Raw genomic sequence first — 20,849 nt, 5'->3', positions numbered from 1 at the left:
ACCCAACCCCTCAGTATCTCCATTTGGCCACTATGGCCACCTCCCCCTGGACAGAAGCTGCAGGGCCCTCCAACCTCCCTCCATGACGGCTGAGCTTCCATTAATCCACTTTCTAGACAGTGCCAAACTCCTCCACTTGTGCACACCTATCAATAAAAATTGTCGATCTCACACTCCCAATAGAATATTTTCCTAGAACCAAAACAGGCGAACCACCAACATGAGTTAATATTTTGTAGCCCAAAGTACTTAAGGCAATGCTCATCCTGAATGAGGGCAGAGGTAAATCCATTTTCAGAGTCTTGATACTTGTGTGTGTGTGTGTGTGTGTGTGTGTGTGTAGCTGTCCAGCTCTCCAGAAAGACTGAGGACCGAGTGCCAGTCCAGGATATACACAAGGCTTAATTTCTTTTATGATAAAAGTAAAGATCCTGTCCATTCTAACATGTTCTCCCTGACCCTGACAGAGGGTCACCCCCATCATGAAACCCTGAACCTCGTGGACTCCCATGAACCTCACAACAGATGGTGAGGGGATACTCTTATCATCCCGTTCCCCCAGAAAAAACTGGGATGCAGAACAGGAAGGCAATGTGCCTGTCACACGAGTGGAACTTGCTGGGATTTAAACTACAGTGGTCTTTGGAAGAATGAACTTCATAATGGAACTTCTGTGCTCAAAGCCCTTCAGATGCTTCCAGAGTCTCAGGATCAAGTCCAGACTGTCTTGCAGGGTACGCAGCACTCCCCACTGTCTGTAGCTTTGTCTTTTTATCTACCCAGCATCCCTTCTCCACTGCTTCTGCAACCATGGTCTGTGTTCCTCTTCCCTTTGGGGCAACTATTCCCCCTCTTCCTTGTGGCTTTTGGGACTTCTGTCTCAGTAAGTGCCACCCTCACCCCCACTTCTAAGGAGAACAGGAGAGCTGGAGTGGCCCAAGTTATACAACCCAGATTCTTGAGCTGCACATGCTTGGCGGGAGGGTGATGGGTAGGGTTCTCCCATGGCGTATCCATCCAGGGACCTGGGCCTGGACTCCTCCTCTGCCCTGTGCGCTAATCCACGTCCGTCCAACAGGCCATGTTGGGCTCCTGTGGCACATAGCAGTGCCCTTACCCTCGCCAGGCTCTAGGAGGTCCCAGTCTGGCCCCGGCCACTTGGTGGTCTCATTTTTGGCACACTTCCTGCCAGCTACCCTCAACTCTTAACACAATCCCACAGCAGGCCGACCAGTTCAAGTGCTGCCTGCCCCTCTATCCTCTGTGTAGAACAGAGCACCCAGCCCATTCCTGGTCACGTCTCTGCCCCAGCTTAACATCACCTTCCCAGGCGCATCTCTCACAGGCCCCCGGCTTGCCTGCATCCTAAGATTTCTTGCCCTTGTTAGTATTGTGAGCCTCAGAGGGCAGGGACCACATTATCTTGGCCACCTCTGACCCCAAGCGCCTGGCATATAATAGGTACTCAACAAAGACAGGTGAATGAAGTAGAATCAAGTAGCCTCAACCCCCGGGCTTATAAAGACCATAACAGCGGTCTGATCCAGCCCCTCATCTGGGGGTAAGAGCTTTCACTTCTGGGAACTGCCTCCGACCTCAGCAGCACCCCACAGTCCTTCCCTGAAGTCTGGAAGAAGCCACCAGGTCTGAGGTACTGTGAGCGTCTCCCCCTTCTGACAGCAAGCAAAAGCCGGTCAAAGGGGACTCCCTCTGCCCCCAACCCTGGGATGCAGCCATGCACCCTCAGGGTGGTTAACTCTGGCCGTTCGTTTCCAAAGACAGAAGACATAGTGTTCAGATACGAACAGACACAATTTGCTCTGACTCAACAGCTTAAAAAACTAACTCTCCGGAGTACCAGCCTGGTCCAGCAACTGGACCCCAGGGGCAAAGGCAAGGGACCGGCTACCAATCATTTCTGTCTACATAGAAAATTTCTGCTCAATTAAAAAAGTCAGTCATTGGACCAGTCCAGTGAAGAGGTAATAAGGTGTTTATTAAAAACTTTTTCACCCAGAGGCAGTTAAAATTTATAATTTAAAACCCAGCCCACTACAAAAAGGGGAGGGAGAAAAAACTGTGCAACATTGACAAAAGAACCAAGACAGACAAGGCCCAGGTGGGGCAGCCCCACGGCCCTGGGGTCCCTCCTCTCCGAGGCCAAGAGCAGCAGCAGGGTGCACACTGGGGTCAGCTCCAGTCCCTGGCACAGCCCAGTTCATGGGCCTCCCGGGGCCGGGGGGGGGGCAGCACCCCAGGAAGCGCCCTCAGTAGTGTGTGTTCATCGCGTAGCCTGGACCCGCGACCTGCTCACTCCGCTGTGGAAGGACACAGAGCAGTGGCAATTCGGGGGCCTCCTGGGCAGGCCGGGGGGCCTCAGTCCCCCACCCAGGGGCGTGTGTGGGCTCATTCTCCTATCCCTCCCCAACTAGGAGGCATACCCTCCCGGCCGCCCCCCAGCCCTGCAGTGGTGCCCAGAGCCCCTACCTCCCCCATTGCTGAGGCTGTAACCCGTGGCCACTCGCTGAGATCGCCAGTCGCCATAGCTCCTGCACGGGCAAAGACAGGGCAGTTACCATCCATGGGGACCTCTGGGAGACCAGACGAGGACTCTTATTCCCAGAGAACTCCTGGCACCTCAGGGCCCACCCCTGCAGGCCCGAGCAGGAACTCACCCTCGGTCTCCCTCCAGTGTGCTCTGAATCTCCTTCAGGACCCCTGCAGGGTTGGGGAAGAGGCCTGCTGAGGCCGGCAGAGGCCGGGCCAGACACAAATGTTTCTCCCCCTTTTACTGGTGGAGTGTCAGACAGGTCTGCCTCCCTCAGAGTAACGGCCCTCGGTTCCACCCTGGCTTTCCAAGCCTCCCTCGGGACATCCCTCATGACGGCCCACCGACTCCTGCCCAACTCACTCTCGTCATTGAGCAGAGCGTGCTCCATCACCGGGCCAGGCCTCCTCTCTGAAAGGCAGGGGCCAGGTCAGGCGAGCCCTGAGACCTCCTCTGCCCCAGGTCCCTCCTTACAAGCGCGGCAGTGCCGGAACCCAGAACCCAGGACTGGAAGCGATGCCGTCTCTACTCTTAGCCCCAATACCACCCGCTGGCCTGGGGTTCCCTTCCTTCCCCTTCGGTCTGGGTCTGGGCCTAAGTATCACAATGTCTCTGTCCCCCACCCCCACCCCTGGGCACAGGGAACCCTGTCTTACCCTCTCCATCACTCTGGCTCCCTGAGTTCCTGTGGGGAGAGAGATGGTAAGGACTGGGAGTCTCTGGGCTCCCCATTCTGGCTCAGAAAGCCCTGATCCCATGAAGAATGAGGTCAACTAACCTGGCCCACCTTGAGCCAGGGTGATAAACCAAGCTCTGCCCTGGATGGCAGCTTCCATGAGAGGGAGGGGCATATGAAGGGGGGGCAGCGAGCCAGAGCCAGGAGGGTGGGCTTAGCTCAGAGGAGAGGGGCCAGGGCAAAGGCCACCTGTCCTTTTACCGACCTGGCTTGGCCTGAGACCTTCTCTGGGCCTGATCCGTTGTGGGGGCAGCTGTGGCTCTTGGTTTCTGCTGAATCCACCAGACACCGGGGCTCAACCAGCCACTTGGTGGAGAGAGAGAAGCGCTCAAACTCTGAGGGTGAGATCAGGTAGAATCCTGGGGGGGAAGGAGAAGCCTGGAGGTGAGGCCAGCCCACGGCTCCCAGGCCCTGCAGCTGCTGACGGGACTTTCCTCCCAGGAGGAACGAGGGGCCGGGGGCCTCCCTCAAGGTTCTCTGAAGTCAGTCAGTCCAGCCTGGCCTCGGCCGCAACACCCCAAGCTGCCCTTCCCAGCAGCCCCTGGCAGCGCAGCGGGAGTCCCCACCCCGCCCCTGGGGGCCCGGCTGCTCGCGCCCGCCTGCCCACCCCCGCTGTGCCCACCTTGGCCGTATTTGGTGAAGACGCAAGAGGCAATGCCGCTGACGTCCTCCCGGCGGATGCAGCTGTACCGAACCTGGGGCTTGAGCAGGGGCAGCGAGACCACCTGGACGTCACCCAGGTTGGTGAGGACAGTCAGGTGGTGCTCCCCGTAGTCTTCGGCTCGACAGCTGCCGAAGTGGGCCACGCTGACCCGCCGCACCCGCGAGCCCTCCAGAGCCGTCAGCTTCAGCTTCAGCTTGGCGCTCACCTTGGGCAGCGTGAACACCTGGGGGCACAGGGCACGGCTCACACCCATGGCTTCCGTGCCTGGTGCCGTCACAGGGCCCTACTCCCCAGCAATGAATGCCCAGTCTCTGTGCCCGCTCGGTGCTCGGACATGCGGCCACTACGCTTTGACCGGGAAGGGACACCGGGGCTACTTATTTCCATGTCTGTGTTTTCCGTCCCCCCTATTGACACAGGTCCCGCTTCAGTGCCCCCGTGTTGACCCCGGGGCCCGGGATCTCTACCCCTCTCCTTTTCGGTGCCTCGGTAGTCTGTCACACACCAGCTGCAAATACAACTTTAAGTGAATCCTGGCCACTGTCATTTGTGCCCAGGATCTGTACTCCCCAGATGTCCCAGGGATCCCCAGGGAGCCCTGCCTCCATCCAAGCAACACCTTGAACTGTTCTTCTGACACCACAAGCAGCTGGTGGCTTCCCTGCATGTCTGGGCTCTTTGACAGGTCATGGGCCACCTCCAGGGGCTCAGGAAGGGGGACGCTATGTCCATCCAGCACCAGAATGCCCACCACAGGCGCTCGGTGCATCAGCTGGATCTCCTTGGCTGCAGGGAGAGAGGCAAGTGGTGGTTGATGGTCGGGGGGAGGGTGAGACTACAGACCCCACCCCACCCCACCCCATCCCAGGCAGATAAGGACCCTCTGCTCTCCCCCTGCCCAGCACTCACCCTGCTCGGCCCGCACGGGCTCATCCATTCTCCGCTCGGTGGGGGGCACACGAAGGGCAAAGGCATAGACTGTACCACCGTTGGTGCCAGCCCACAGCGAGGGGCAGTGGCGGGAGCCTGCCAGGAAGCAAAGGTTTATATCTAACCGACAGTTCCGGGGGTCAGGTGGAGCCAGGTGACGGGCTGATGTCCCGGCATTGCCACTCACAACCTCTGTGACCCCAAGGTCAAGTTAGCAAATCTTGTAAGCCTGTTTCCTCCTCTGTAAAACGGAATGGCTGTGGGCCCTGCCTATTTCCTGGGGGTATAGACGGGAAGAGCTGGGAAGGCTCTCTGACCACTAAGGGACCCAGGCACAGGTGGTCTTGAACCCGGGACAGCTCAGCCCTGAAGATACAGCAGCAGATACCCCCACCCCACTCTTGCCCCGGTGGGCGGGCGGCAGGGAGCTTCTGCAGGGCACACTGGGTACTAGCAGGCACTCTTGGAGGAAGATATTCCTCCACTTTACAGGAGAGAAGCTGACCCCAGGTTAAGTGACATGTCCAAGGTCACACTTCTAGAGTGGTGGAGCCTGAGTACGAAGCCAGGGCAACCTGCCTTGGAGACCCAGGCACGGGAGAGAAAGAGGCAGGCAGAGGATCGGGTCTCCCCATGCTCCCAGCCAGGCCGGGCAGCAGCCTCCAACACGCCCTCGGGCCGAAGGGTGCTCTCCTGGGCCCCCCACACCTCAGGCTGGCCACTCACTGTCCCTCAGATAGGTGTCAGCAAAGTAGAGGGTCCGGACGAATCCTGTGAAGGAGTCCTCTGCTGAGCGAGCCTCGATCTTACGCTGCACAGGGGCCAGCTCCATGTTCTGCGTACCCGTCCGCTCAGCCCTGGCGCCTCCCTCCGGCACCTGCCGTGGGTTTGGTCAGGCTGAGGGGGGCTCTGGCCTCCCCTTCCTGGGGGGATCCGCTTGCCCAGCACCAGTCCTTCCGGGGGAAGATGGCCACTGCCCACCTGGTGATACTAACTGAAGACTTAACCCTCTACACTTGGGGAAGCTGAGGCCCAGAGATACAACGTGTGTGTGTCCGAAGCCACAGAGCTAGTGGGCAGCGGGGCAGGACGTGAGCCTGCTCGGTGCTTGCGGCCAAAGCCACGGGGGAGGGAGGGCTAGTTTGGACCTGCTGCCAGCTGCCCCGGGCTCGTGGCCGGTCTCGGCCTCACCTCCCCAGGGGGACCAGCTGGCCGCCGCTTCCGGCTTGACACCCGGCTACGCCGTATCCGGCGGAAGGACTGGCGCAGGGACTTCTTTAGGGACTTCACACGGGACAGGGGGCCCTCCAAAGCCAGCTGGTCACTGGGGTGCAGCGTGCATCTGGGGGGAACATCAGGACATCAGTGCTGCCAGGGCCCCAGGGTGCTTGCCCAGCACCAGCCCTAGACTCAGGCCCTGGCCACCCCAGGAGGGCTGCTCACTTGACAAAGACCTGCCGTCGCTGCTGGTGGTCAAAGAGGCCAAAACCGTGGCTTGTGCCAAAGGCCACGAGCCGCCACTCAGAGTGCAAGGCCAAGGAGGTGACCACGGCCGGGGGCTGGCACTGCACCAACACGAAGGGCTGGAAGCCAGGCTCAAAACGCACGGGCCCCGGGCGGGCACACAGGCGCTCGTGGCCCTTCCAGCGGTAGCCCTCCTGGTCCTGAAGCAGGTCGGCCTCCACCTGCTCCACGGCATGCTCCGCCTCCTCGTCATTCAGCTCCAGCACCAGCACCTGGGGTGGGGGGGGTGGGGGGCAGGTGGGCTGAGCCACCCTCCCCACCCCCCCGCCCAGCACCAAGGAATAGCAGGACCACAGGGACCCTGAGAGTGGGAGAGTGAAGGACCTGGGACCCACACCAAAGCCTAGGGCCCAAGGAGAGCTGGAAGGCCCTTCCCAATCCCTGGCCCTTAATCCTGGTTTCTGGAGGAGAAACAATCATCCCAAAGGCCTGTCTCTAATGGGACCAGGCAACCTCTATCCACTGGGAAAAGCACAAGAGCCACAAGAGTCGGTGATGGTCCTGGCGACATCTTCAGTGGGTGCCCAGGAGGCTGGTGTCTGTCCTTGCTGCCCCCCAATCCTTGGACACCGCCCAAAGTCCCCTGATCACTCCTCCTAGCTGCACCCCCTGCCCCAGCCCAGCCTGCTACCTGCCCTGCCGTGCCCGCCACAGCCAGGTAGCCACTGTATTTGCAGAGGAAAATCTTCTGGATTCCCAGCCTCGGATCATCACTGTAGGGGTCGAAGGAGCCCACCTGACAAGGGAGAGGAGGTCCGCGAGTGGCCATAAGCACGAGACCCAGCCTGTCCTTGCCCTGTCTGGTTTCCAGGCTCCCGGCCTCACCTTGCGGAGTGGGGGCCACTCATCCTCGCCCTGGGCATTGAGGTTCTCGCTGGGCTCTGTGTCGGTGAGGAACACCCGTACCGTGCTGAGTTTGTAGAGTAGCCGTAAGCAGACACCGGAGGCATCCCAGAAGCGCACTGTGCCATCCTCGTGCCTGCGGGCAGAGCCACCTGCCGGTTGTGAGGGATGCCAGGCCAGGGGTGCCCGGGAGGCCCGGGACTGGCACGCACCCGCTCTGGGGTCTGTTCCCACCCCATCCCCATGTATTCTACTTGGCAGGAGGAGAGTGCCATGAAAGTCACCTACCCTGTGAGCAGCAGGTCCCTCTGGGGAGGGGCTGGGGCCAGACTGGTACCACCATCGATGGGCCACTCCTAAAGAATGAGACCAAGAAGTCCATGGGAGAGCTTGGCCCGAGGTGGGGCCAGGGCTGGTGCCAGACTTACCATGGTGGAGAAGTGTGTGTGCTGCTGTCTGCCAGCGGCGACGATCCGCTCCCACAGCTTCAGGGGGATGTTGGAGACGTGGTGGGAGCAGGTGATGGCAGAGCAGTGAAGGGAGGCCAGGTAGGGAGGCTGGACTGGTGGCCAACCAGCCGCCTTCAGGTCAATCACCACTAGCTCCTCCTCGGCCAGCACCACCAGGGCGTAGGGGTCATCAAAGGCTGGGGGACAGGCCAAGGGTCAGGGGCTGCAGGAACCGTAGGAAGCAGTTTGCCCCAGCCCAGCCCTGCAGGATCTTAAGCTCTAGGGCTGGAGTGAGAGGATCTGCATTTTTTTTTTTTTTTTTACATTTATTTATTTTTGAGGGACAGTAAGACGGAGTAAGAGCAGGGGAGGGGCAGAGACAGAAGGGGACACAGAATCCGAAGCAGGCTCCAGGTTCTGAGCTGTCAGCACAGAGCCTGACACGGGGCTTGAACCCACGAACCGTGGGATCATGACCTGAGCCGAAGTCGGACGCTTAACCGACTGAGCCACCCAAGCACCCCTGGAGAATCTGCATTTTATTTTATTAATTCATTTTTATTACAAAAAACATTTTTTTAAGTTTATTTATTTTGAGACAGACAGAGATAGTGCAAGTAGGGGAGGGGCAGAGACAGAATCCCAAGCAGGTTCCGCATTGTCAGCTTGGAGCCTGATGTGGGGCTCGAACTGATGAAATCGTGAGATCATGACCTGAGCCGAAACCAAGAGTCCAAGAGTCAGATGCTTAACTGACTGAGCCACCCAGGTGCCCCAGAATCGGCATTTTAAAAACAAGCTCCACTCGACCCTCACTTCGGGGTGAGCTCAAGGCCTGCTTCCAGTGAGCAGGAGCCCCACTTCAGGTGAGCCCCACTTCTCTCTCCTTCTGCCCCTCCTGGGATTCTCTTTCTCTGCCCCTTGCTCACCTGGGCCCCCTCTTTCTCTCCCTCTCCCTCTCTAAACAAACAAACAAACAAACAAATAAATAAAAATAAGCTCCAGTGGCAGCGGGTGGCTCAGTCGGTTGAGTGTCCAACTTTCGCTCAGGTCATGATCTCATGGTTCCTCTGCTGTCAGCACAGAGCCCTCTTTGGATCCTCTGTACCTTGCCCCCCACCCCTTTCCCACTCATGCTTTCTCTCCCCAAAATCAATAATAAATAAAAAAAAGCTCCAAATCCAGAAACATATAGAGAAAATCACACACCACAACCAAGTAGGATTTATCCCAGGTGTGCAAGATTGTGTCAACACATGAAAATGAGTTAACGGAACCCATCACATCAATAGGCTAAAGTAAAACACGTGATCATATTGATCCACACAGGAAAAATATCTGACAAATCTAACAGATTTTTTATCATAAATGGGTAAGTAGGAAGAGAAGGGAACTTCCTCAACTTGGTAAAGATCATCCACAAAAAAGCTACAGCTCATGTGACTATAATAGTGTGAAACATGAAGCTTTCCTGCTAAGATCAGGAATTTGGCAGATGCCCCCTCTCTCTGCTTGTTTACAAGTCCTAGCTACTGCAGGGAAACAAGAGAAGAAAAAAAAAGGGACACAGGTCAGAAAGGAAGAAGTAACGCTGTCTTTGTTCACAGAGAACGTGATCATCTCTGTAGAATATCCTAAAGAATCGACCCCCCCCCCCCCCACCGCCCCACGCCTGGCATCCTGCATCAGGCGTGAGGAGGGAAGAGGCTGAGAAAGGAGGGACAGCAAGTGGTCTTGTGGTGTTGAGGATGCACGGGAATACAGCCCAGGGTGTCCGGAGCAGGCCCGAGCCCCTCACCTGGAGGCCTTGGCCTCGTGAGGCTGGACCCACCTGGAGGAGAGGCCCGCCCTCCTGGGAATCTCCCGCCAGGCTCCGCTCCAGGTTTCGACATCGCCCTTTCTGGTCTTGCCTGTCACCAATTTACGAGGCTGACTCAGGGCTTTGCTGTCTTGGCCCAGCTCCAGGAGGCCCCACACGGCACCACTTGCCCCACCCCACAATGGGAGGGCTTCGCGTGTCTAAGCCAGGACCTCTTTGCCTCAGCTAGGTAGCTGTTAAGCCCCACAGCCTAGATCTGCCTGCCTTGGGCTCAGTCCCATCAGAGCCGAGCAAGGGTGAAGAGGGTTCAGAGCAGGTGGGAGGTGTGGCCAGCAAGGATGAAGCCACAAGCAGGGGAAGGGAAAGGCACTGAGAGGGGTGCAGGGGGGCTGAGGGGCTCAGGTAGTGGTGCGTTTGGAAATGGACAGGCCGCATCCCCTCACCCACTTCCCAAGCCCACCTACCTGAAGCAGGGTCTGCCTCAGCAAGGACAGTAAAGTCAATGACACGGGAGGTGAAGTCGAAGGCTGTCTGTTGGCCGTCATGGACCACCGAGATGCAGTGGCGGTCCCCATAGCTGGCCCGCGGCATGCCCCCCTGGAAGATGGTGAAAGGCAACCTGGCGGGCACAGAAGAGCCGTGGGGTGGGCTGGGGCTCCCAACAGTACCTCAGCCACAGGCTGAGCTGACAGCTTAGACTTTCCAGGGATCAGAGTGGCAGGACCAGGGAGGGAGCCCAGTCTCAAAGTAAGTGCTCATTCAAGGTCCCCAGAAGGGGTGGGGTGGACTGCCCTCTCTTCCTGACTGCAATAACCCAGGAGAACTTGGGGGTGAGGTGGGGGCACCCAGGCTGGGGTTCCTGAGTCTCTGTAGCCACTCCTGCTTTACCCCGGGTTCCACCCCCAGCCCACCCTACTCCTGTTTATGCGTCAGGTTTCCCTGTATGTCTCTGAAGAAACAGGTCTCCTGCTGAAACAGAGTCTGAAAACGGCTGATCTGAATCATCTTTCCGGGAGGGTGGAGGGAAAGGTCAGAAATGTTTGCTCAGGAATTAGCCACGAGAGGTATGAATGAATAGCCCTCTCTCCCTTTGCTGTCATCTGAGACACCGATGTGGGACCCCCAAGGCACTCCCTAGGCACCGCCTCCCACAAGCAGAGGCCAGAGTAGCCCCTAGGAAGGCTGCTGAAAGGGAGGACAGAGCACTGATACCTACCCCTGCTTGGTGATCAGCCAGAAGATTTTGGTAATAGCTTTGCAAGGAAAAGGACCTACAAGACAAGGAACCAGCTTGAATGGGCCCTCCACCCCTATGTCCATAGGGCCCAGACCCTTCATGCCCATACCCATGCAGCAGATTGCATAGGAGTCTTGCTCTGAGCAGTCCCTCGAGAAAGCCATGACGGGCATCTGAAAATCTGCTGCACAATTTTGGACAGAGCCTTCACTTCTCTGGGCCCCAGTTTTGCTTCTAGGAGTTGGGCACCTACACCCGAATGTGGGGAAGACAGACTGGGAACAGAGGACATTGCTTTGCAAGTGACAGGGCAGGGCCAGGCCCCATTAGGCGGACGGAGCACTGACCGTAAGGCACACAGTTGCGCAGGGGCTCCGAGTGCTGGGTGTCACTGGACACAGGCCACTGGCAATAGCTGCCGTCGGAATGGCAGCTGACAATCAGGTGGCCGTCCCGCTGCCAGCAGACGTTCTCCAGTTGCTTCAGAGGAAGACAGGGAAAGTGCGCAGGCTGGGGTCAGGGTGGTGGTCCTGTACCCGCAGGTCTCAGCACAAGGGCTTTAGGTGATTCGGGGGCCTGAGAGCGCCACGCGGCACCCGCCACCATCCCAGGCGCCGCCTACCTGGCTGCTGAGGAAATGGCCAAGCACGCAGCTGCCCCGCAGGTCCCAGACAACAATGAGGCCGCGGCTGTAGCCGATGAGGACCTGGTTGGGATCGCGGGGGTGCTCCTGCAGAGCTTCCACCATCTCAAACACCCGCCGGTGGCGGGCGTCCTCGGGCAACCTGGCCGAGGGAAGCACTGTGAGCCCACGCTGCTGCCACCAACAGGGCAGGACGGAGCATGTGGCACAGTTGCTCACGGCGTGCAAGTGCCAGCGTGGGAAGATCGCAGGGAGAGAGAAGCCATGCGCACAAGAGGACAAGGATATATAGAAACCTATATATCCTGTATATCCATCCACAAACGCAGGCGGTTACACTACTTTGAAGAAAGGCAAGGCAGTGGCTTCCAGAAGAGTTGATGCGGTGGCTACCTCGGGGGAAGGAGGGACTCGTGACTGGGAAGGACAGCGGGGGCTCCTGGGAGGCTGGCAAAGTTTTATTTCTTTGTCCAGGGGGTGGCTGCAGGGACGCTCACTTTACAAGAATCCATTAAACCGCACATTCATATTTAGTGCATTTCTGTAGAAGTGGTATTTCGTAAGGAAACAGTTTTTAAAACCCACAAAATAAAACTCCCTCCATTAGGTTGGTCTGGCCTTGAGCCCTGTCCCCCTCCTCCTTCTCTGGGCCTGGAATGCTGACGTGAAGTCTGGAGGTGCTGAAGCCAACAGAAGACCATGAGGTGGCAGGCAGCGGACCAAGAACCCACACCAAAGAGGGAGAGCAGGAAACACAGACACCTGGACCCCTCTCTGCCAACCCAAGCCAAACCTCTTTTCATTTAGAACAGGATTTACACTGGTAGAAGGGGCTTCCCGGGGCACTCAGGCTGGGGGAGGCCTCCCCGCAACTAGACTCCCACCAGCACAGAGTCAGGTGGGTGCCGGCAGGGCCACACGTGAGGAACAGGTCCTCCTGCTGTCCTGGCCACAGACAGGGCGCCCAGGCTGAGAAGCCTCCATGCCTGCTGACCCGCAAACAGTCCTGCTCTGACCGTGGTCGTGCTGCCCTGACGCTACCCTGCTGGGTAGGAAAGACAGACGTTTGGGCTCAGGCAGAGCCAGCCCCAAGTAGGAATCCTCCCAAACCCAGCGACACTCTTCCTTGAACAGTGGGCCCTGAGTGATGTGAGCACGTTGGAAGGCCAGTCCTTTTGGGACCAGGGTCCTGCTAGCTTGAGCCTGAAGCAGCCCCACATCCCAGGACCCCGGCTTCCTCTCTGTCCCATGAAATGGCAAAACATTCCACCACTGCCAGTGCTTCGTCTCCTCCTCCTTTGGACCCTGGCACTCTCTCTCCACACCCAGACCTGATCTGACTCCCTCTCTGTTGCCGACACTGTCATGGAGCAAAGCCTCCAGAGTGATCCGAAGAAACCTACAGGCTTATGGCTGTCCAAGAGCTTTGGCCATGGGGCCTGCACGCAAACGAAAACTTAGCACGGACGCCAAAACATAAATCTCACCAGGAGTTGCCCCACCTGACGTGGCAACACGAGGTTTGGGCCCCCCCTGCCCCCCTGCGGAGCCCCTGGGGTTTTGAAATTCACATGATCAGCGTGAAGACTGCCGGACTGAGACTTGGTGACATTACGAAATCATTTTGAGCATCATTTTCCTCACCTTTAAATGAAATGACAGGTTACCCCCAAGACTCCTCAGAGTGCTATGGTGCTAACACATTATGGGGCGAGAGTCTCAAGTTAAGGGACAGGTTGGGGGCTGAGAGTCTCTTCTCCCCTCCCCGTAGACTTCCCAGGAGAGAAATTATGAGCTCCCGAGACACTACTGGGACTCAAGGGAGAAGGCCACGCTCAGTTGGAGGGAACAGCTTCCTAATGGCACAAGGTGTCCAGCTCACCCCTGCAGCACAGCGTCCGAGCCGATGGTCCGGTCCCCCAGCGTGCGGAAGGCCGGCAGCTGCACCGCAAACACAGTGCCACTCTCGGTGCCCAGGTAGAGGAGCTCGCGGGAGGAATGAGGCAGGACCACAGTGATCTGTGTGGCACTGGGGGCGGCCCTGAGGACGAGAATGGCTGCCTGTGAGCTGGCTGCCACTCAGGCAGGGGAGACCCCAGGGGTAGGATCCCTGACTCCCGGCTGCCCTCAGCAGTCCTGGGAAAGGCCGTGGCTGGGGAAAGCGGGCCCGTGAGGTCCTTTAACGGGGTCTGATGGTGTCTTGGGCCAGGACAAACATTTTGAGTGTCTCCTGCCAAGACAGAAGACAGATGGTAGAGAGCTTGGGCTAGGAGGCAGAAAAACCCCCCAGAGCCTCCTGTGCAGACGGCGTAGGCGTGGAGGCCCCTGCTCCTCCAGAGCACCCGCATGTGGGGATGTGTTGGCTCAAACAACTGCCAGGACCACCAAGGGCCCCACAGGACCTTCACAGGGTGATTCCACCCAGGAGGTGGGTGCGCCGGTCAGGCTGGCCGGGAGAAGACGGGTACCAGGTCCTTACCCTGGGGGGCCACGCAGCGTGAAACTCTCATCTTCCTGTAGCTCTGACACCCCGCCTCTGACCTTCAGGCTCCACAGGTGGAGGCTGTTGTCGTCCAGCAGGGTGACCAGCTGGCACTAGGGAGGGAAGGGGACAGGAACCAGGAGTGTGTGGTGTCGCTAACCAGGGAGGGCCAGCATTCACTGGGGCGGCCCACCCCGCGCCGGTTGATTCAGGGAGCCCCAGAACCAAAAGACCCCTGGCTGCTCTTAGGGTGGTCTGTGAACCGCAGCTGGGGGAAGGGAGGTGGTCCCAGGCCCTCCTATCAGAACCAAACCCAGGACTACTAAACGCCTGCCTCTCCCCACCCCTTCCAGGTGATGTGAGAGTAGGAGGATGCGGAGGGCCCCCTCACCTGGCCAGGTAGGAAGTAGATCTGCACCACAGCGTTGTTCTCCCGGTGCAAACCCATGAACTCCACCCCTGGGGCACCATAGCTACAAGTGGCAGGCTTAGGAAAAGCTCCAGAAGGCAGGACACCACCCCTTCCCGCCCAAGGGCCAGGACCTCTGGGTCCACGTGGCAAGGAGTGTAAATACCTCAGCATCACAGAAGGGCTTGCCCTCCTCCCAGACGGCAGTGACCGGGGCCTTGGGTTGGGAGGAGACGGCAGTGGCCCTGGCCCAAGGGCCCTTGGCCAGCGGTGATGTCACCCCGAGGTGGAGCCAGCTCCAACCAGGGAGAACTTTTCCAGCCAGGCAGGTGTGTGTGTGTGTGGGGGGGGGGGGGGCGGGCAGACACCCTAGGATAGTGAAGATTAATCCCGGTAACTGTTGGGCTGCTTCCTACAGTGCCCCCCCCACCCCCACCCCCACCTGAGCTGCAACAAACCCATCAGCTACCACAAGGTGGCACCTGAGAAAAAGACAGGGCACCCCCATGGGTCCACCCCAGCAGCTGTGGCACCGGGGATTGGTAACCAGGATGTGGCTGTAGCCTGGCAATGATTAACCAGCTGAGGGAGTGCTATCCGCCACCTCCAGCCTAGGCCAGCCCGCTAGAGGTGTCCCCGCCTCCCCCACCCCTGCTGCATAAGAGGAACAGGAGGGAGCCGCAGCCTCACTGGAGGCTCCAGCCAGGCTCCCCATGGGTGGTTCCCCATCTCCCAGTACTCCCATGTCCCAACTGGCTCAACTCTAGGGACTCAGGGGGGATTTGGGGCTGGGGAAGTTCCCAGACTTGTAGTCCAGGCCAGAGGACCCAAGCGGTGATCCTTCATCATCCTGGAACCCTCGGGCTTGCCTCTGAAACGCAGAGGCCCCCGCAGCCCAGAACCAATGCTTTGGATAAAATGTGGCCCTTTCAGACCAATGTTCTGCCAACCAGGAGTCAGTTCTACTCTCTGATGTGCCTGTGTGTACATGGCAGGTATGCACGGTTGGGGAGAATCTGGAAGGCTTAGCACTGTTCTTCAAACCCAAGGACACCCTGGTTTGGACAGCACCCTGGGCCTGCTACCCCAGGTCTACTAAGTAGGAGAAAGGAAAACAAAACAAAAAACTTGAATCCACCTCCGGCATTTGGGGCTGACTCCCAAGAGGCTACGTAAGAGGGTTCCCCAAGAGGGAACATCCCAGTACCAGGAGGGGTCATCTACAACTGACTTTTGTTTGAATCCCACCAACGCCAGGGCCCCTCCCCCGGTGGGAGCTGGGAGGACAGAAAGGATACAGCTTGACGGCTCCGGAGCGGGTGCCAATGGCCAGGATGCGCAGAGATGGGCTGTAGCCAAGGGCGCTGGGCTGGTGTGGGAAGCCATGCTCCACTGTCTGCAACGAGAACCATGTGGGCATGGAACCTGCAGACATGTCCCCTCTGCCCCGCCACGGCTGGGGCACCAGGGCCGGACAGAGGAGCTGCAGCACAGAGCCACCTCCAGCAGGAAGGAGAAATCCAGTCACGTTCAGGTTCCTACCCAGATACCTGAGTGCTGAGTCAATCCCAGACCCGTTTGTGACCCAGTCTTAGGCCCTGGGGCCAGCCCTGGGAGCGCATTCTCCCCCGACACCACACTGGCCACTCAATGCTTTCCAGGAACTCTGACTTGGTTCCTCCACCACCCATACTGTGGGTGACTGACCCAGTCCTCCTGTGGGGGGTAAGGGAAGCTTTGGGGGAGGCTGCCACAATGGACCAGATGGCTTGGGAAGCCTGGTTGTACCACAGTCTGGGGCAGTCCCAGGGGCTAGACAGAATCCCCCAGTAGCCTGTCCCAGCTCTGGGCCATCCGAGGCTCCTCCGGGGCCAAACACCTGCTCTCTCGCAAGTCTTTCTGTCGTGAGGTCTCTCCACTATCTTTCCAGAAGAGAAGCTTCTAGAGTTTTGTTGCAGACACATGCTTTTGCTCATTTCTTCTTATAGAAATACACATTACAGAAAACTTGGGACATATGAAGGAGTTTGAAAAGGAACACAAAAATCACCCATGCTCCCGCAACCAGAAGTGACCCTTGCTAACATCTGTGAGTCTTTCTTGTGTTGCGACTGTACACGTGTGTGTCTCTACTTAATACAAAGACCTGACTGGGGTTGTGCCACACGGATATATACAGACATGCATAGCTTTGTCGCCCATTTGTCCACCTGTATGTAGCGGGCCCAAACCGTCAAAGGCACTAAAGTGACTTTTAAACGGCTAAGGACTATTCCCTACATAAAGGTGCCCTAACTCACAAGGCTTTAGTTGTTGAACACCTTTGTTTCTGCGGGTTTTACAGTTGCCAATCAGTTGCATTGACGACCTTTCTTGGACTCCTACCTTTGCTTACAACTTGGAGTATTTCTTTAGGCAGAGGTTCCAGTTCTGGAACTCCAGGTTTAAAAGGCATGGGTGTATACACTACAGATCTGGGTTGATAAACCATCTTCAGGAAGGTTTTTGGTTGTTTTTCTCCACCAGCCCTCCCCACCCCCCACCTCCCACCCCAGGGGAGGCCGAACCTGTAGAGCTAGATCAGAGCAGGGCAAAGGATGCCAGCCAGCTGCTTTACTTTTTGTTTTTTAAAGCAATGGAGACTCTGCCCTGCAGAGAAAGGTTGTACCAGTCAGGCAGCTCTCCTTAGGCCCAGGGTCCTCCTCTAGGCTTCCCTCAGCTATCCCATCAGGCCTCAAAGGAGCAGAAAAGGAGAAGTCCTGACGACGGTGGGCATGATAGTTTAGTAAACTCAATGCTGCCTGTTGGCTCATCCAGTCCAGGACGGTGGTTCACAGAAGGAGGCCCTGAGCTGGGGCAGGCCAGGAACAAGAGCTCCACGGAGTCTCTATTCTGGGGACACATAAGTGGAAGGGCCCCCCAGGTCTGGCTCTTTGCCAGGAACTAGTCTGCCCTACAAATGGCTATACCTGGAAGGAATGGCCTGGAGAGCAGAAGTGACCCAGCTGGAGCCCCCCTAGCCAGCCCAGGTCCCAATTCAGCTATGTGAAAAATGCAGCGCCTGGAAAAGCCTTGGGGAGATAGCAGAGTGTCTGGAATGTAAACATTTCCCAGGAAAAGGGGGGGGGGGGGTGGCGCAGGGCATGTGATGGTGTTTGCAGGGACAAGCTCCCCCAGAGCCCCCTTCCGGCCTCAGCCAGTCTCAGATTGCTGGGCCCTCAGGAAATCAGCAGCCAGGGCTTGAGAAAAGTTTCCTGGGACGGTAGCATTTTTCGATCATCCCAATCAGCAGGAACACAAGGCCAAAGCCTCTGGAATTTGGAGGAGTCTGGGGAAAAAGTCCTGCAGGAAGGAGCCCTGTGCCCAGGAGGAGACCCGTGTTGCCAAGTAGGACAGCTGTGAGCTGCACGGAGATACAGAGCATTTGTAATGTGGCCAGTGCCACCAAGGAACAGAAGTTTTCATTTTAATTAAAAAAAAATTTTTTTTAACGTTTATTTATTTTTGAGAGAGAGAGACAGAGATGGAGTGCGAGCGGGGGAAGGGCAAAGAGGAGACACAGAACCTGAAACAGGCTCCAGGCTCTGAGCTGTCAGCACAGAGCCCAAAACGGGGATTTGAACCCACAGACCACAAGATCATGACCTGAGCCAAAGTCAGACACTTAACTGACTGAGCCACCCAGGCACCCTTTAATTAATTTAAATTTAAGAATGGGCATACAGTTCAGTCACTAAAAAACTTTCCAGGTGAGTTCTTGGGTTCTAAAGGAACAGGGGCTGGCGTCAGGCAGACCAAGCTGCAAATCTCCCAAACTCTAAGTACAGAGCACACAGTTCCAAAGAAAATTTTGTGTCTGAATTGAAGTATGCTGTAAGTGTAAAATACACTTAGCGTTTCAAAGATTTTGTGTTAACAAAAAACCTAGAAAAACCCTCATTAATTTCTATCGACTACATGTTGAAACAATATTTTGGATGTTTTGAGTTAATAAACAAAATGTATCATCAGGGGCGCCTGAGTGGCTCAGTTGGTTAAGCATCCGACTTCAGCTCAGGTCATAATCTCATGGTTCGTGAGTTCAAGCCCCACATCAGGTTCTGTGCTGACAGCTCAGAGCCTAGAGCCTGCTTTGGATTCTGTGTCTCCCTCTCTCTCAGCCCCTCCTCTATTCACACTCTGTCATGTGCGTGCACGCACTCTCTCTCAAAAATAAATAAACGTTTTTAAAAAATTAAAAACAAAATATATTATCAAAGTTAATCTCACTTGTCTAAAAAATGTTGTAATGCAGCTGCTAGGACATTTTAAGTTACACATGTGGCTCATGTTATATTCCTGTTGGGCCAAGGTGCTGCCCTAGACAATTCTGCCTCAGGATATGGGCAAGAAAGTCAAGCCAAAGAGAAAACAGCGTGCAGCTTTCTTTTTCTGTTAGCCTCTCCAGCCACACGGTATCCTACCAACCCACCGGCAGGAAGTTCTCCTACATCCCACCTGACTTATTCCTGCTGGTGGGCCTCTTTTCCTTAATGTGGAGGGAGACAAAGGTTGGACCCAACCTTCAGTCTCTTGTACTTCTCATTTCCCACCGCCTCTCTCTACTGCCTCTGGTCTCCACCTTCTTTTCCATAAGCTGGTTTAGAAAGAATGGGGACTGGGGCGCCTGGGTGGCTCAGTTGGTTAAGCATCCGACCTTTTTTTTTTTTTAGGCTTATTTATTTTGGAGACAGAGAGGGAGAAAGAGAACATGCGTGTGCATGAGCACAGGCAGGAGAGGGGCAGAGGGAGAGAGAATCCCAAGCAGGCTCCACACGGTCAGCGTAGAGCCCAATGCGGGGCTTGAACCAACAAATTGTGAGATCATGACCTGAGCCAAAATCAAGTGTCGGGCGTTCAACTGACTGAGCCACCCAGGCACCCCAGCATCCAGCTCTTGATTTCAGCTCAGGTTCATGATCTCATGTGGGATCGTGCCCCGTGTCGGGACGGGGATTCTCTTGGGATTCTCTCTCCCTCTCTCTCTGCCCCTGCTCTTTCTCTCTTCTCTTTCAAAAAAGATAAACTTAAAAAAAAAAAAAAAAAAGAAAGGCAACATCATGGATGGAACTAGAGTGCATTATGCTAAGCGAAATAAGTCAGAGGAAGACAAATATCCTAGGACTTCACTCATATGTGGAATTTAAGATACAAAACAGATGAACATAAAGGAAGCAAAAATAATATAAAAACAGGGAGGGGGACAAACCAGAAGAGACTCTTAAATACAGAGAAAAGACTGAGGGTTGCTGGAGGTGGGGTGTTGGGTAGGGGGATGGGCTAAATGGGCGAGGGGCATTAAGGAAGACACTTGTTGGGGTGGGCACTGGGTGTTATATGTAAGTGATGAATCACTAAACTCTACTCCTGAAATCACTGTTACACTGTATGTTAACTAGCTTGGATGTAAGTTAAAATAGTAATAAAAATAAAAATAAATACATACATACGTATCAAAAAAAGAAAAAACGAACAAATGGGGACTGAGTCAGGCCCACCAGGCTTTGAATCCCCTTCTGCCACTTAAAATGCCTTGGGACTTGGGTGAGCTCTTTGCCTCTCTGAGCCTCATTTTACGTCTGATAAACGGGAGGATACCTACGACTGCATCGAGCAGGACCACCCGCAGCTTCAACAAAACCCTCAAGAAGACAGTGGCTGGAAGGTTCAGCCCACCCCCCAGAGCACAAAGGCCTTGCCCCCTAGAGCCTGCCTTCCTCCTGAGGCATCAGTCCCTGGAATTCCTCAGGATACCTTCCTCAAGGGATCATGGCTCCCCCAAGAACAAAATGAGGGGAGGAAGCATCATGGTGCCCGTACCTGGGCAGGGACCAAGAGAGTAGGTTCAAATGTAATTAGTGTGGGGACAGGGGATTCCCCGGGTCTGTGAAGGGGTGGGGAAGAGAGGCAAACATGCAAATAAAGCCCACAAATCCCCAAAGGAGGCTGCAAACCTGAGTGCCGGCAGGGGGAGGAGGTGTGGCCCCAGACCCGTTCCAAGAGGCCTGGGGGTCTTGTTGGGAATGGGGAAAGAGGGGGTTTGGATTTGGGGAGAGGACAGAGGTCAGTTAGGGAGGAGCTAGAAACCCAGAGCAGCCTGGCCTCCCCTTTCCTTGGCTGTCCCATCCCCCAACTTCTGACAGCTTTTAAAGACGCAGCCCCCCAGCAGAGTACAAGGTCGATGCGGGGCACAGGAAGTGGACTCAGCCCCAGGGGTGCCCTGCTGTGGGACTGCCAAGGCACACAGCAGCCCTGAATCATCCCTCCACCCAGGACAAGGGGTGGGAAGGGGCCTCAGCCTAGGACAGCAGAGGCCTCCAGCTCAAATTCAAGCTGGGAGGTTGCCCCAAAGCCTGACAGCCACTGATGCCAGCCTCCCCTACCTCCTGAGCTCAGCATCCAGCCTACCTGGCCCTGCCCCTATCCTGCTACCTGGCTCAGGTGACCTCTGCCAAGGGAGGAGAGAACAATGAACTCTTTTGACAGCAGTTGGGAAAGGAGAGATTTGTAGGAGCCGCCAAACTGC

The 20,849-nt window shown here is 56.5% G+C and overlaps 1 protein-coding gene across 9 annotated transcripts in view; it reads right to left on the bottom strand.

Moving 5' to 3' along the window:
- Positions 1-1,970: 1,970 nt before the first annotated feature.
- Positions 1,971-20,849, bottom strand: part of LLGL2 (LLGL scribble cell polarity complex component 2) — a 34,490-nt gene continuing 15,611 nt past the window's right edge. For 3 of the 9 annotated variants that reach the window (XM_045490773.1, XM_045490774.1, XM_045490775.1), the window contains exons 3-26: positions 15,583-15,680; positions 14,267-14,348; positions 13,873-13,988; positions 13,276-13,434; positions 11,373-11,535; positions 11,098-11,230; positions 10,730-10,784; positions 9,978-10,132; positions 7,674-7,891; positions 7,534-7,601; positions 7,228-7,381; positions 7,034-7,138; positions 6,322-6,614; positions 6,070-6,220; positions 5,605-5,755; positions 4,858-4,974; positions 4,568-4,734; positions 3,907-4,171; positions 3,490-3,643; positions 3,205-3,233; positions 2,912-2,959; positions 2,676-2,718; positions 2,488-2,549; positions 1,971-2,318 (exon numbers count right to left, since the gene is read on the bottom strand). In XM_045490773.1, coding sequence (XP_045346729.1) covers positions 2,311-2,318; positions 2,488-2,549; positions 2,676-2,718; positions 2,912-2,959; positions 3,205-3,233; positions 3,490-3,643; positions 3,907-4,171; positions 4,568-4,734; positions 4,858-4,974; positions 5,605-5,755; positions 6,070-6,220; positions 6,322-6,614; positions 7,034-7,138; positions 7,228-7,381; positions 7,534-7,601; positions 7,674-7,891; positions 9,978-10,132; positions 10,730-10,784; positions 11,098-11,230; positions 11,373-11,535; positions 13,276-13,434; positions 13,873-13,988; positions 14,267-14,348; positions 15,583-15,680 — 2,994 coding nt within the window. In that variant the 3' untranslated portion in view covers positions 1,971-2,310. Of the gene's footprint in view, positions 2,319-2,487; positions 2,550-2,675; positions 2,719-2,911; positions 2,960-3,204; positions 3,234-3,489; positions 3,644-3,906; positions 4,172-4,567; positions 4,735-4,857; positions 4,975-5,604; positions 5,756-6,069; positions 6,221-6,321; positions 6,615-7,033; positions 7,139-7,227; positions 7,382-7,533; positions 7,602-7,673; positions 7,918-9,977; positions 10,133-10,729; positions 10,785-11,097; positions 11,231-11,372; positions 11,536-13,275; positions 13,435-13,872; positions 13,989-14,266; positions 14,349-15,582; positions 15,681-16,851; positions 16,913-20,849 lie in introns of those variants that run through there. The other 6 variants (XM_045490780.1, XM_045490777.1, XM_045490778.1 and 3 more) reach the window with 6 other exon arrangements.

This window comes from Leopardus geoffroyi, chromosome E1 (genome assembly GCF_018350155.1).
Source record: "Leopardus geoffroyi isolate Oge1 chromosome E1, O.geoffroyi_Oge1_pat1.0, whole genome shotgun sequence".
NCBI lineage: Eukaryota > Metazoa > Chordata > Mammalia > Carnivora > Felidae > Leopardus > Leopardus geoffroyi.
This window is presented reverse-complemented; position numbering and strand designations above follow the sequence as displayed.